Raw genomic sequence first — 15,890 nt, 5'->3', positions numbered from 1 at the left:
GGTAGGGATTGTAATGCCAGGCATGGAATTGGCTCCAAAGTCGAATCTGATTCGAAGCGTGTCCGGGAGGCATAGCCGGTGCCATAGGCAGTAGCACTGGTAGGAACCCGGCTGTGGCCTCCGCAGATAAACAAGGCCCGAAGGCATGGCAGATGGAACCATTATATGCCAGAATATGAAGCATGACCTCCTTAAGGTGTGCTCAGCGAAATACAGCTTGGTTTCCCAGATTGCCTTCAGGTTCTTCAGGGCACACTGTTCACATGATTTGGAGTCATGGCCTGAACCTAAACACCAAAGGCATAGCCCAAAGAATCCATCACAACTGGATACAACAGTCCTTGCCAGGTTCAAACCCAGTAGTTTTATAAAGGGGCATTTTCCCTTGCACACTGGAAAATGTTTGACCAACAAGCTAGTTGTCAGAAATGGGGTCTCCAGTTGGCAGTCGGTTTGCACCCTGTCCAAGTAGGAACCTTCCCTCTAGTCAGGATAGGTGGGGATATCCAGTTCAGATGACCCCTGCTCACCCTCTTGGTAGTTTGGCACGAGCTTTCAGGCTTATCTCAGAAGCAATGTGTAAAGCATTTGCTCATAACACACAGTAATACAGTGAAAACACTACAAAAGGACACCACACCAGTTTTAGAAAAATAGCCAATATTTCTGTGTAAAACAAGATCAAAACGAGAAAAATCCAACATACAGTAATAAAGATATGAATTTTGCAAGAATTAACAAAAATACAGTTCCTTGAAGTCAATAGCTGTCTGGGGCAATCAGGGTATCATGAACAACAGATCCAACAGTTCAGGCCGCTGCGGCATCGCGGGCTAGCTATGGGGCCGGGGAGAGTATGGCGTCGCTGGTGTCGCAGGTGCTGGTTCCGGAGGTCGGTGCGGGGGTTGTCAGGCCCTTGAAGTCACACGCATTGTAGATGAAACTCTGGGCTGATGACAAAGTCAGGAGTGCTGGCGTGGATGGAGTCAGGGCTGCGATGCGAAGCGGGACGATGCGACGTGCAGTGCCCACAGGTTACGGTGCAGGCAGCAGCTTGGTGACGGCATCGGTGACACCAAGGCTGCAGTGTGAAGCGGGGTGGTGCGACATGTGGTGTCTCCAGGTCACAGTGCAGGCAGCGGTGTCATTGCAGAAGCGGTGTCGCTGGTAGGCCCAAGGCAGTGGTGCAGCACGGGGTGGGCTCTGTGCGGTGTCCACGGGTTACAGTGAAGACAGGGGTCTCTGTTGACAACACTGGAGTCGATGGAGATGGCGATGATGGACCGGGGCTGCGGTGCGGGATGGTGCATCGTGTACCTAACGAGCAGTGTCCTCAGGCCACAGTGCAGGCAGCGGCATCAGTGTCAGCGAGGAGCGGCGGGTATTCCAAGGCTGCTGTGTGAGCAAGGCGATGCGGAGTGCGGGGCCCACAGGTCATGGTGCAAGCAGAGGCTTGGTGACGGCATCAGGGAGACCAGGGTTGTAGTGCGACGTGGGGCACGGCTCCGTGGGACAAAGCCAGGTCAAGGTGAAGACAGCGGGGTTCTTGATGGCTTTGCAGTGGTTTTTCTTCTGCTGCAGGCAGATAAAGCTCAAGTCTTTGATCTCTCTGAGACTTCCAACAGGAAGCAAGCTCTACTTCAAGCCCTTCGAGAAACTTCACAAGCAGGATACACAAGCAAGGTCCGGTCTTTGTCCTCTTTAAGGCAGAAGCAGCAACTGCAGGCCAACCCAGGAAAGCACAAACAGCAAAGGGGCAGTAATCCTCCTCCAGCTCTTCTCCTTGGCAGAAGTTCCTATTGATCCAGAAGTGTTCCGAACGTTTGGGTCCACTACTTATATCCCTTTTCGCCTTTGAAGTAGGAAATCCCCAAAGGAAAGTCTCTGTTGTCAAGATCCTGCCTGGCCCCAGACACACAAGGGGGTTGCAGACTGCATTGTGTGAGGACAGGCACAGCTCTTTCAGGTGTAAGTGTAAGCGTCAGCTCCTCCCTCCCCACTCTAGTCCAGGAGACTCATCAGGATATACAGGGTACACCCTAACTCCCTGTGTGTCACTTTCTAGAGCCCAACTGTCAGTCTGACCCAGACGTGGAATACACAAGCAGGCAGAGTCTCAGAATGGTATAAGCAAGAAAATGTCCATTTCCTAAAAGTGCCATTTTCAAACTAGCAATTTAAAAAACAACTTTACCAAAATATATGTTTTTTTAATTGTGAGTTCAGAGGCTCCCAAGCTCCATATCTCCATCTGCTCCCAATGGGAAACTACACTTAAACGTTATTTAAAGGCAGTCTACATGTTAACCTATCGGAAAGATAGGCTTTGCAAAGAGGGAAACCAAATTTGGCAGTACTTCACTGTCACGACAAGTAAAACACATCAGTACATGTCCTACATTTAACATACACTGCTCCCTGCCCATGGGGATGCCTAGGACCTACCTTAGGGGTGACTTACATGTAGTAAAAGGGAAGGTTTGGCCCTGGCAAGTGGGTACACTTGCCAGGTCAAACTGGCAGTTTAAAACTGCACACACAGACGCTGTAGTGGCAGGTCGGGGACCTTTTCACAGGGCTTATCATGTGCGTGGCACAATCAGTGCTGCGGGCTCACTACTAGCATTTGATTTACAGGCCCTGGGCACACATAGTCCACTTTACTAGGGACTTATGAGTAAATCAAATATGCCAATCATGGATAAACTAATCACCAATACAATGTACATAGGGAGCACTTGCACTTTAGCACTGATCACCAGCGGTAAAGTGCGCAGAGACAATAAACCAGCAAAAACATAGTCCAGCATACCATAAAAACAGGAGGTCAGAAGGCAAAAAAGGGGGAACACGCCAAAAGATGCCAGGTCTAACACTAGGGAAAAAGTAGGAGGGTATGGAGGTGCAGATAGACCCTAATGTCAGAGTGCTTTGATGGTATGTATATACAGCTCCAGTCGTCACTTTCCGGGCTGAGCAGAGTCGACGCGGAGCAACACACCACCACCTATTGGTGTGCAGGGTCTATTCTGGATAATCTTCCAGATCCAGTCTGGCACTTGAGGATATTCTAAAGGCGAGGAATCTGTGATTGGAAGTATCCATGAGACTTATAAGGCAGTGGGGAAATAAAATGAAACATTTGTCATACAACAAAATTGAGAGGATATTTTAGATGAATCTGGTAAAAGAACAAAGGTTTTACAGAGAGTTCTGAAGAGAAACTCTGGAGACATTTCTCTATTTCATAATATGACACAGGGCTCCTGAGCATTATTTCTCAGTAGCAACAAATCATGTGTGAGAGTATAAAAAGCTTATGGAAGATCTGAAAGCAGTTAATTGTCCAATAGTTTATACAGGTTTTCCCTGTATGATTTGTGGCCAGTCCAGCTTTCTGTGGCAGTGCGTTTTTTTAGCATTTTATCTCATATGCAATCTCAACTGCTTTATATATTGCATTTGTTGAATTACACTTTCTGAAATCAGGTCAGATTGACTGAAAGGAGAAAAACAGTGCCTTCTTGGAAAAACGATGGATTAAACCCAGATCATTGTGATTGGGGGTGAACACTTGCATTGTTCAGCATTCCGTCCATCACCTCTTCTTTTTGCATATGTCGCCCTAAATGAGAAGGGTATGCTCAGACATGGGTCCCGTGCTCACTGCGCAACTGGATTCAAGCTAGCCTGGCTGATAAAGGGTGATACACCGAAACCGGTCCCAGGATGCTTGTTTCCGGTCCAGGGAGGACCTGGGTTGGCAGTTCGGGCTGGACTGTTCCCATGAGGAACAGGGTCAAGACTGATTTGCAAGCCTTGTACAGGGTTTGGACCCTCAACATACACAAGCAATGACCTATTTATATCTACTATTTTGTGACTTGACCTCCTTTATTATGTAGTTTGGTCTTTGTCTTTCTTTTAACCAAAATTCTGCACATGAAAAGTGATACACTACTGGGCACTACACTGAGAAAAATACTTTGCTTGCTCTAGTCATGCGAAAAGTGTTACTTTGTAGGACTCCAGGCAGAGTGACAAACAGAACCTTGTTCAAGGATGTACAATGACTGGAAGAGACTGAAAAATGGCAGGTTGGAGTCAGCTTACAGTCTGAACTTCAGCTGCATCTTGGTGAGGATAGCATGAAATGCCACAAAAAGGAATGTGGAAAGCTCTAGGAGTCCAGGTATGCAGAGCTGGCCTTCAGACCTGACAACAGCAGAGAACCGGTCGCGTCAGTGGTTGCATAGACCTTGGATGAATGATTTGTCACTCTGCATTGATGATGTTGCAATCATTTCTAGTCTTTCAATGATAGGCTAGCAGCCACACACTTTTAAACATCCATTTGCAGGTTTCCTGTTCCGGGAAACTTGGATGCGGGTTGGCTGCCAACTGCAGCAATTAGATGCTGGAAGGCAGTGTTGTAAAAGCAGTTGCCATACTGAAAGAAAGAATATGCTGCTTTGCAGCTGGTGTAGAGTTGAGGACTGGTGCTGGGGTGCAATCTTTTGGATGCTGCTACCAGATTGCACATTCAGGGGCCCACTGGTGATGCTTCACGACTGCAGCATAGTCATGATATTGGGGTACACCGTCCTGACAGCTGATATCGGGTTACAGAAGCCTGGGTACTGCTTGGCAGGCTGTGCTTGTTTGCAGCATCCTAAGTACAGATAATGCATTTGAAGGGCTCTGTGTACTGCCTGGTGACTATTACAGGCAAAGGCAACTGGGGTGTTTTCTGCTGCTTGAAAGTCTTCTGATGTAGAGGTGAGGTCCTTCATTTCAATGATGGGGGTCACATGTTTGCTCACTTGCACTCAATACCGTAATTTATTACGGTGATGCCAGCACATGTGCAGATCTATGATTCAGTGCATAAGGATAGTTTAGGTGTACCAGTGCTTGGCTGTTTGAGCAGGATTGTGTAGAGAATTGTTCCTTTTTGACATGGTCATCCCCACTTTTTGCCTGGTAATTGAAGGAATTTTGAGGGATGCACTGCGTCAGGTTCTCATGTGAACAGACTCTTCTTTGTAGTCATAGTGCGAAAGGAAGGTTCATGGTTCGGATTTTGAAGGTTCTTGTCTGAGGTAGGGGCAACCCCTTCTGGTAGCCACGGTGCTGCTGGCAATGGAACACCTAAGCAGACGGTGCCTTACAGGAGTCCCCAGGAGGAAATACCCCAAAGGGAAAAAAACCCTGATAGAAACTGGAGACCTTAGAAGGCGGAAGATGGATGGAACAGATGAAGAATCCAAGGCTAGAACAGGACTAAAGAGTAGCAGACAAGGAAGGCACAAGGAAGAATCAGGATACGACACAAGAATCAGAACCACCAATGGACAGAGGCAACAGGAACGAGGAGTCAGCAAGTAACCAGCAAAAGAGCGCAGGCACACCAGCAGTTGCAAAGAGTGCTGCAACGAAAAGAGAAAGGACAGTTCTGACCCTTCTATACACAAAGACAGGAAGTGATGGCAGAAGAATTTTAAGCCACGATTTTGAATAGGAAAAAGGAAAAGAGAGAGCATGGTAGCACTTCCATGGTGAATAGATGTAACAAAAACCCTTACTGAGGGATTCTGGGAGAAAGAACTACAAAGAAGAGGAACATGGCCCCGAGGAGAAGAATGCTTTCATGCCAGTCACTCACCAAAACTAAGATTGGCCCTCCATGGCCATCAACATGGCCCACCAAGCTACAGGCAAGTGAAAAGAGCAATTGGCGGTATGACGCTATGGAGATAATTGTGGGTTGTTGCGCAGCCCCACGGACCGTGTGAGAATGAGAGGGCCGACCTGCAGGTCAAGTCACGGCCTGCGACATAACACACTGATATCCTACTGTCCAGGTCCCCAGTGCCGAATCTCCTTTCCTAAAACTGTGCAATTGATACCCGATTGGCAATACCTATGGAACCCCTGTAAGTTCCTCGTAAATGGTACCCCTGGTACCTAGGGCATGGGTACCAAAGAGGGTCCCAAAGGGCTGCAGCATGTACTGTGCCACCCTCAGGGACCCCTCACCTAGCACTTGCAGACTGCCATTGGAGGCTGCGTGTCTTGGTGCAGCTAAAAGTTAAAACACGACATGGCACACAGCCGTTGTGCCATGTCCTCTAACACTGCATGCAATATATGAAAGCACCCCTACATGAGGCTTTACAGCCCTAAGGCAGGATGCATTATATTACATGTGAGGACATATCTGCACGAGCAGTTATGCCCCTGCTATGTCTTGTTGATGCTTGGTCACAATGAGTGAACAGGAAAGCCATTTTAAGTGCATGTGCTGGGCACTGGGTAGTTCCCCAGCTGCATGATGGCTTCACTGAAAATAGGCATGTTTGGTATCAAACGTCTCGTATTAATAAACCCTCACGGATGCCAGTGATGAATTTATTAACACATGCACCCAGAGGGGACCTTAGAAAAAAAAACTGAAAAACCTACCATTTACCCGTGTACTGGCTGACTAGTTCTAACTAGCCGGCCACCACCAGATATGTTTCTGACCCCAAGGGTGAGAGCCTTGGCTCTCGGGCAGACAGCAACAAAGCCTGCTCTAGCAGGGGCATTACCATACCCCTCCGAACAGGATGACTTGCAAATCTGCATTCCAAGGCAGGGAGCTTCAAAGAAGCTCACCGCCCTTGGTATGTAGATCTGCCTCCCCTCAAAGGAGAGGATGCCAACCCCCCTGCCCCAGAGCCCATTTGGCACCTGAACAGGCAGGAAAATTAGTAGTCAGGGAGGTGTGCCCACCTCCTAGGTCAGTCCCACCCCTTAGGTGAGCAGCCTAACGTGGACACAACTTTTGAAAGCCTGTCATCTTGGTGTTGGCAGAACTAGGAACTCTGGCACAGGGTTATTTCCCACTTCCCACAGGAATTGGTCATATAGGTGGCATAGTGACTCCAGGGGTTAGTAGCCTAATGGCTATTACCCTACAGTTCCCCCAACTCCCCTAAATTCAGTATTTAGAGGAGTCCTTGGCACCAGGAAATCAGATTCCTGCTGACCTACAAAAAAGAAGGACACAAAGAGCCGGAAAAGCAAAGACTGAGAAAGAATCACCCGACTTGGACCAAGCCCTGCTGGTCTGTCTGTTACTCCCACTGAATTGAACCAAAGTCATCTCATCCTGCAAACTGTTGTGCCTCCAAAAGCCTGAGAGGACTGCCTGTATTCATCAAAGAGCCAGTAAATCCCATGGAGGAGCAGAGCGGATTCCTTGCATCATGAAGTCACCCCAAGAAACCTGAGAGGACTCCAGACTGCCAAAACCCAACACTGAAAACCATCACTGCACCTAGCCCGATCTGAAGGGGGCCAAAGGTGCCAGCGTGATCCTCCAGAGACAGAGCACACCTTGGACTTCCCAATGTGGACTCACTGGGGCCACCTACAGCCTCTGTTCGCAGGCCCCCTCAACCGCGAGTGCTCCCGGAGACGAAAACCCGACACCCCAAGACACCTCTGCATCCATCACCCGTGGCCCATGGAGAAGAGGACCTAAGGTGTCCCCACATCGCCGAGCATTGTGAGAGCTGAGCCCACCTGCTGGTCCAGCCCGACTGGCCTCGCAGTCCAAACATTCAGCCTCTCTTTAACGGGACCAATCCCCATAGACCCTGCAGAACCTGTAGACTAACAGTCCTTTGAAGCCCCTGCCTTGGAATGCAGATTTACAGGTCGTCCTGTTGGGTGGGCAGTGTTAACACTCCTGCCAGACCAGGCTTTGTTCCTGACTGCCTAAGAGCCGAGGCTCCCACCCTTGGGGGTCAGAAACCTGTCTGATGGTGGCAGGCTAGTTAAAAATAATTAGACAGCACACAGGTAGATGGTGTTTTTTCAGGGAGCACCTCTGCGGTGCCCTCTGGGTGCATGTATAAATAAATCCTTCACTGGAATCACTGGGGGTTTATTAATACAAGATGTTTGATACTAAACATGCCTATTTTCAGTGAAGCCATCATGTAGCTGTAGAACTCGTATTGACCAGTGTCCAGTCATTCACTTAAAATGGCTTCCCTGTTCACTTACTATGTCTTAGAATCGGCAAAGTCATAGCAGGGACATATCTGCTCTTGCAGATATGCCCTCACATTGAATATAATGCACCCTACCTTAGGGCTGTAAGGCCTGCTGTAGAGGTGGCCTACATATATTGTATGTAGCATTAGGGGACAAGGCACAAAGGCTGTGCGCCATATTGGGTTTTTACTTTTAACTGCACCAATACACGCAGCAGTCTGCATGTGCTAGGTGAGGGTTCCCGAGGGTGGCACAATACATGTTGCAGCCTCGTTGGTACCCATGCCCTAGGTACCAGGGGTACCATTTACTAGGAACTTACAAGGATGCCTAAGATATTGCCAATTGGGGAACCACTGCACAGTTTTATGGAAAGAGATATGGCACTGGGGATCTGGATAGGAGGAACACAGTGCACTTTCAGTCAAAATTGCATCTTCTATCAGGCAAAAGTGGGGGTGATCATGTCAAAAAGAGGCACTTTCCTACACCCGCTTCTAGGAGGATCTATAAAATGCTTTATAAAATTGCCTTCTAAAAATTTCCACTTTGGCCAAAAGTGAAGTGAAGTGCAATTATCTTAAATAATTTTGGGAAGTAGTTTTCATCTGTAATTTGATTTAAAATACTGTAAAAAGAGCACAGAGACCTGCCATGTTTTCTTTATTACTTTGTTTCAGTGGTTGTTTAATACGAATAACGCCCTACGATACATTTTTAGACTACCCAGGAATTGTTTGCAAGTACCTCTGATTTACAAGATGAGAATATGCGTTCACAAAACTACAAGGGATATCACATCTTAGAATGCCTCATTTACCACCTACACTGGTGCAATCGTATACAAATATGCCAAATATAGGTATCATGAATCTTGACTTCCTATGGATCATTTAGGGTAATTCCCTGCAAAGCTATGCACCCGCTACAGAGGAAATGAGCTTTGGAAAGGTAGTTTAGTAATGGATGGAGTGAAAGGTCTGTAATGAGGTTTGCAATAATACATTCACCTTAATACCTCTGCTGCGCTTAGGGGCTTTGTGGGATTAGATAGATTGTTTCAGAAAATTTTCTATCTGCAATCATTAACCAATGAAATACTTTTGTGGCTCCCGAGATTAGGTCTCATCTCTGGATTGGTGGTCTACTGCTACACTCAGTCCAACGTGAAACAACACGTTATATTTTTGGGCTAATCCTCGAAATCAGTAATAACATTAATCGAGTTGGGTGTATAAAAGTGTCCTTCTAGCTGATGCTCATTTGGCACATAAATAGGCCGTTAAAATTTGTGAAACAAAAAAACTAACTTTTACCACCTAGTAGACTTTTGATTTTACAATAAAGGGATGGGTTAATATTGGTAGAGGGCCAGTTCTATGAAAATATTTCAGATAACAACTGAATGTATAAGTGATTCATATTTAGATTTAATGTATGTAAAACTATCTATGGAGGTCTGCTGAAATTGCATCATGGAGCAGGCCTGAAGTAAGAGTATAATGATTTTCACAAATGTGATAGGGAGTGGAGTCTACATGAGCTCATGTCCATTTTCAGCATCTTCACTTCTTTCGGTCACTTATGGTCAAATATCCAAAAGTGTAAATCTGATTAAAATCATAGCACACTAGTCATCAGAGAGGGAGCAGCAGTGATTACCAGATGGCTAGCGCCTGCAATACGCCATCTAACGTTCTCGAGTGCTCCTGGTAGTGTGTTAAGTCACAGGTTGTGTGCATCTCTGAGAAGATCAATGTTAAAGGTCACAGTTGTCTGAACAGGCTCCCACCTTTCATCACTAGAGGATGGAAATCGATCCAGTGCTGGCACCATTTCCTCATCAGAGCGGAACGAGGAGGACCGTCCTGGTGAGCGGGTGAAGGAGGTGCTGCTTTCTGATGCGTACCTACAAGAGACAGCAAAATAAGTCATTACAAGAAGCTGATATTCGGAGAAGAAAGTTGTGTTGTCTTGATAACAAAAGTAAAATATAATCCTGGTAGTTTTGTTTGCCCAACATAAAAGTTAGTTGACTTTGGTAGCAATATATTCAGATGGATACTATATCTTTCCTACAGTCCTCACCTTATGGATATTTCCTACACACTGTACTGGATTTAGAAACTTTTTTTTCAGTAGTAGATTGCCAATGCCACCAGGTGGCTCCCAAATGTTACCACAGGTGCCGGTGTATGGTGCTGACTAGTGTGCTGCTGTTAGGTCCTTATATATGCCCCTACTCACCCAAGACGTGCAGAGAGGAACCAAAAGGAGTTTAAAGACAGCAGATTATATAACATGAAAGCAACACTTGTTAACTGTGTGATCTTATGAAGAACAACTGCATCAGAAGGGGAAGACGAAGGGTGGTTAGGAGCCTTTGGGAAGTTACAGTGCCCTTCGTCTCACTGATACTTCCTTGCACATTTTGTCACCTTACGAATGAGTCCTCAAGCAATGCCCGCTTTGAGGTGGGACTGCACAGTCCTGATTAACCAAGTAAATGATGCAACCAAACCCTTGCGAGGTATTCCTTACTTCTTTCCGGAGCCGACAGTAATATCTGGCAAAGGTTTGTAGTGAAGACAAAGTGGCTGCCCGGCGCACTGTGACGTCCCTTGGTAAGCGCAACAGAAACCACCATTGCACTCACAGAGTAGGCATAAATGCCAGCTAGCAGGGCCTTTCTTGGGCACTGTGCAGCAGTTGCCAGCATCTCTTAGCCCACCTCTGCCACAAAAGAAGTGGTTGAACTGCTGTAGGGTATGTACTGGCTGGGTGGGTTGAGAATTCTCCGTATGCTGCTAACAAATCTTTGTTCATTGATGATTGTCTTTAGTGCTGAGAAACGTCTGTTCATAGCAGAGGATGTATCTTCTGTGCTGATAAAAGACTGCATTGATTTTTTTGAAATATATCTTTATTAACTTTTCACTGCGTTACATTTGCAATATCATTGGTAACATCAACAGGTTTCCATTTAATGCACATTATTGATCCTTTAAAGGTACAACAGATTCCTGCATTCTCTTAGAGCTCCCACCACATTTCTTTTTATCTTAGGAGTGTTTAGTGTCTTTAAGGTTGCAGTGTGCCTAGCTTGTTTCAGTGACTAGGGTATTCATCCCTGTCCTATGGTCGTCTGCAACCTGGATTACCCGTGTGTCTACATAACAGTCTTCACTAATACTACCTATTATTTTAACTTGATGGCGCTATTGCAAACATGCGACCTTTACTGCCATGGTGGGTTTTATTCTTTGCTTCTTTTCTCTTCCCCCCCCCCTCACTCCACTGAGGCTGAGCCAGTACCTTCCTCTGATCATTATCTCTGTCTCCTACGTCTGGGGTAGATGTGCTTTGGGGGGGGTGATTATCTATGTCCTATCTCATGGGGTTCAGCCTTCCTGTCTCATCGACTGTCCGCCCCAGGTGGTCCCCGTCCCCCCTCCCCGCCCCTTCATTCTTTTGTATTCTCCAGCTCATCCCGCTGCCCCGTGCCCCACACCACTGGTTACTCTGGCCCTTCCTCAACCACTTCCTCTTCCCTGGTCAGATTGTCCCATCTCAAAAGTATTTCTTCCCATCCCAGGGCGATGGGAGTTTGGTGCATGCCCCTTGCCTCCTCGCTTTTCAACACTTGTAGTTCTGCTCAAGCCCACCTTGACACGTCCCGTTTCCACTCACTCGCTGATGGGCACCTGGGGGATTTCCAGCCCATTGTAATCCGCCTGCTATAGAGGACAAGTGCTAGATCTAGAAAGCACCCCCTCACTCTCCCTAGAGGGATACCCGCTCTCAAACCCAGTAAGCATGTAGCTGGGGACAGGCAAAGCTCCACCTCCAGCACTCGCGCCAGGTCAGCCAGCGTCGCAACCCAGCCCCTCTGGAGCTCTGGGCAGTTCCACACCATATGATCGAAGTCTGCGCTTACGTTCCCACACCTAGGGCATGTCTTTGGAGTTCCCCCGTAAATTTGTGTCAATCTATGTGGGGTGAGGTATGTTCTATGCATATAGTTGTACTGTATATACCTCAGCCGAGTGTTTCTGGATACCGTCTGGGGATATGCTAGTACCCTGCTCCACTCCGCATCTGTTAGTTCCCTGCTCACTGTCTTTTCCCACTTTTTTCTCTGGGGTTGCAGTGCATCCAGTGATTCCTCGTTTTGAGACCTATAGATTTTAGCAATTAAGTGAGAGTCCCCGCCAGACGTTAGTAGTAAGTGTAGTACTCTGTGGGTGGGAGGTTCTGCATTAATCGTTCCCCAGTGTTCTCTAAGGGTGTGTGTTAGTTTCCTGTACTGGAGAAACTGTCCCCTCTGGACTCCCATTTCTGTTAGATCCGAAAAAGACCTCAGCACCCCCTCTCGGAACAGCGCCCCAACTGTCCCCACACCTGCTTTCTTCCAGGGTCCCAGGCCCAAGCCCACCAGGCCCCTCTCATCTGTTTCTTCCCTCAGTACCGAGAGCAGCAGCTCCGGGGAGTATGGCTGTCCTACCCCTAATCTTCTCGTACTTTTTTTTCAGCATGCTGCTGCTACGCTCGTCATCATACTGTCCGCCTGCTTGGTCCTTTTCATATTTAACATCTGTGCAATGATTCGTTCCACTCCAATCTCTCCCTGAGCGGTGCATCTATCCAATTGTTCACTTCCTCCCAGCCACGCAGCAATCCATTGCAATTGTGATGCTAAATAATAAAACTCAAAGTCAGGGACTCCCAAGCCCCCCAGGTGTGTCGGCCTACAGAGAGTCCAAAGTGCTGTGCGTACGACCTTCGTCCCATATAAACTCCCTAATCAGTGTATTAAGTTCGAGGAACCACGCCGAAGTGACCAGCAGCGGCAGATTCGCGAAGTAATAAAGTAAACGGGGCAGAACTATCATTTTAGACAATGCAACTCTAGCCATTATGGTTAACCTCAAGGAGCGCCAGAACTTCACTGAGGCACGTAGGGAGCGGAGTGCCCTCCCAAGATTGCCGTCATGGAGGTCCCTCACCTCATGGAATACCTGTATTCCCAGGTACTTAAATGTCCTCGGCGCCCAACCTACGTCCTCAGGGCACGAAGCGGGCCGATTGCAACCCGTCAGCATGGGTAAAACATATGTTTTGCCTCTATTGAGGCGCAGTCCTGACAAGGTCCCAAAGTGCTCCAGGGCATCCAGAGCCCAGGAGAGTCCTGTCTCTCCGTCCCTGAGGTAGATAAGTATATCATCCGCGTAAAGGGAAATTATATGCTCCGATTGTCCCTAGTGTATCCCTTTCCCTTTGCCATCGCTTCGCAGTTGGGCTGCTAACGGCTCAATGGCCAGTGCAAATAGTAGTGGCGACAAGGGGCATCCTTGTCTAGTGCCCCTGTGAATTGGGTAGGTGTCGGATACCGTCCTGCCTGTCCTTACCCTAGCCAGGGGGGACGCATATAGCAAGTCCACCCATCTTACCCAACCCTCTCCCAACCCCATCTTTCTCATCACTGCCCTCAGGTAGTCCCACCTAACCGAGTCGAAAGCTTTTTCGAAGTCCACAGCGAGTAGTACCCCGGTCGGAGGTTTCGCTTCCCTGGGCATATGTAGGATGGCAAATAGCAGTCTCAGGTTAAGGGATGTGCTTCGGTTCGGGACAAACCCATTCTGATCCTCGTGTATCAGCCTGGGCATGTGGCCGAGCAACCGGTTGGCCATGATTTTGCTGAGTATTTTAAAATCATTGTTCAACATTGACAAGGGGCGAAAGTTAGCAACTGATGTCTCTCCGGCTTTGGATTGGGGCAGAGGGACCACCAATGCCTCCCTCAATGTGGCCGGTAGCGCACCCCAGCTCAACGCCTCAGAGTACACCTCCACCAGTCGGGGAGCCAACAAAGTTTCGTATTTCTTATAGAAATCCATAGGCAGGCCGTCCGTCCCTGGTGTCTTCCCGGGTACTAGTTGCGATATGGCATTCCGTATCTCATCTACTGTCACTGCAGCTCCCAGCACCTCCCGCTCCTCATTCGTCAGCGTTGACAAGGGGAGTTGTTGCAGATACGCCCCAAGGGCAGGAACATCAAGTTCCCTGGGTTTGCTATATAAATGAGCATAGTATTCCTTGAAGGCGTCATTTATAGTATTCGGGCTATGTCTTCCCTCTCCATCCTTGGTTATCACCTTTGTGATAGGCCCTCCCTCCCCCCTGGTCTCACCAGCCATGCCAGCATTCTACCTGATCTCCCCTCCTCAGAGTGTAGTGAGGCCATGTAGTTTTGCACATTATGGCACCTAAGTTGTTCTTCAGCCTGAGAGTGGGCTCTCCGTGCTTGGGCATACCTTTCCCTTTCGTCTGTTCCCTGTCTCCGCTCCCCTTCGTGTATTTTCTTCTCAAGCCTGGTCAGTTCCCATTCTAGTGTCAGTCTCGCCCCCGTCGTCTGTCCCATACAATATCCCCTGGTTGTCACTTTAAGGGTCTCCCACTCTCTGGATCTGGAGTCAGTGGATCCCTCATTAGTTTTAATATGGTCAGCCAGGAAGAGACGGAGGCCATCCCTGTATGTCTGGTCCTCTAGAGCTCCAAGGCCCAGTCACCACATCGGGATGGGGGCCCATCCTCCTTCACTCTCCAAGTCAGTAGTAGAGGATTGTGGTCAGAAAGCGTACGTCCCAGGTATTCAGAGTGGACCATCCCCTGCATCAGCGCTGCTGTACAGACCACTCTGTCAATCCTGGTGTGCACTCTGTGAAGTCCTGAATAGTATGAATAATCTTTTTCGGCAGGGTGTTGCTCACACCATACATCTAATAATTCCCATGCGTCTAGCCATTCTCTAAGCTTTTGGGCTACCCTACGTGTCATTGCCCCAGAAAGTGGTGGGGTAGACCGGTCCAGTTCTATATCTAGCACGTTGTTAAAGTCCCCACCAATCAAGAGACCTCCCCCCGCTGACACGTGAGTTGACCTGACAGCCGTGTCATAAAGAGGATCTGGTCCTGGTTGGGGGCATAGATGCAACTCAGGGTGATCGGCACACCGTGCAATCTTCCTTCTAATACCACATATCTGCCTTCATGACCAATATTGGTGGATTCTACTTCAAAGGGGACCCCGGCTCGTACCCATATCAGCGCCCCCCTGGCATATGCTGAGTACTCTGTGGCGTACACCTGTCCCCTCCATCTTCGCCTTATCTTTTCTACTTCCCCTTTCGCTACATGGGTCTCTTGTAGGAATGCTACTTGAATACCCCTTCTTTTTAAGTAGGACAGAATTTTGTGCCTTTTGTTTGGCGTTCCCATCCCCCGCACATTCCATGTTAGTAGGTTATATCGGAGAGACAATCGCACCATTGCCTTCTTGGCCCACCCCAGTGGCCTGAATCCTTCTGCGTTTGACTGTATGTCTAACCTTAACAACCCACCTCCTGCGGGCGCCATCAGAACTAACAATTGTAAACCCCAACTCCCCTTCCCCAGGGCGCCCTCCAAACAGAGGGCTGCCCAGAATATTGTGCAACCGTGCAACTCATTCAAACATTCAACTCTAGTTCTCACCAGTCTGTCAGAATGGACGAGACTCTGGTGGGGGGACCATGCCCGGAGGGGCCACAAGGTCGCTTTCCACCCCGCCTCAGGGCCGCGCTGCGTTCTCGGCTACCCAAGTTCATCCGCTGTTTGCGGGGTCACCCTCGGTGCCTGCGCCGAGCAGCTCGATCCATCCACCGAAGACATCACGTGCCGTCCGACTCTCCGCCCGAGTCCCTGGGGGGGCGACTCCTCTCTGCTCATGGAGGCAGCAGCCTCTAGTGCCGCCTTTTTCCCCATTTCCTTTTGCGACTGGGTTGGTACCAAGCGGGGTCGGTT

The 15,890-nt window shown here is 48.4% G+C and overlaps 1 protein-coding gene across 1 annotated transcript in view; it reads right to left on the bottom strand.

Annotated features, from left to right (window-relative positions):
• Positions 1-15,890, bottom strand: part of SZT2 (SZT2 subunit of KICSTOR complex) — a 606,663-nt gene that overhangs the window by 336,505 nt on the left and 254,268 nt on the right. The window contains exon 35 of the mRNA XM_069227802.1: positions 9,842-9,958. Coding sequence (XP_069083903.1) covers positions 9,842-9,958 — 117 coding nt within the window. The remainder of the gene's footprint in view (positions 1-9,841; positions 9,959-15,890) is intronic.

This window comes from Pleurodeles waltl, chromosome 4_1, assembly GCF_031143425.1.
Source record: "Pleurodeles waltl isolate 20211129_DDA chromosome 4_1, aPleWal1.hap1.20221129, whole genome shotgun sequence".
NCBI classification, from domain to species: Eukaryota; Metazoa; Chordata; class Amphibia; order Caudata; family Salamandridae; genus Pleurodeles; species Pleurodeles waltl.
The sequence above is the reverse complement of the archived record's forward strand: the minus strand, read 5'-3'. Positions and strand labels throughout refer to the sequence as shown.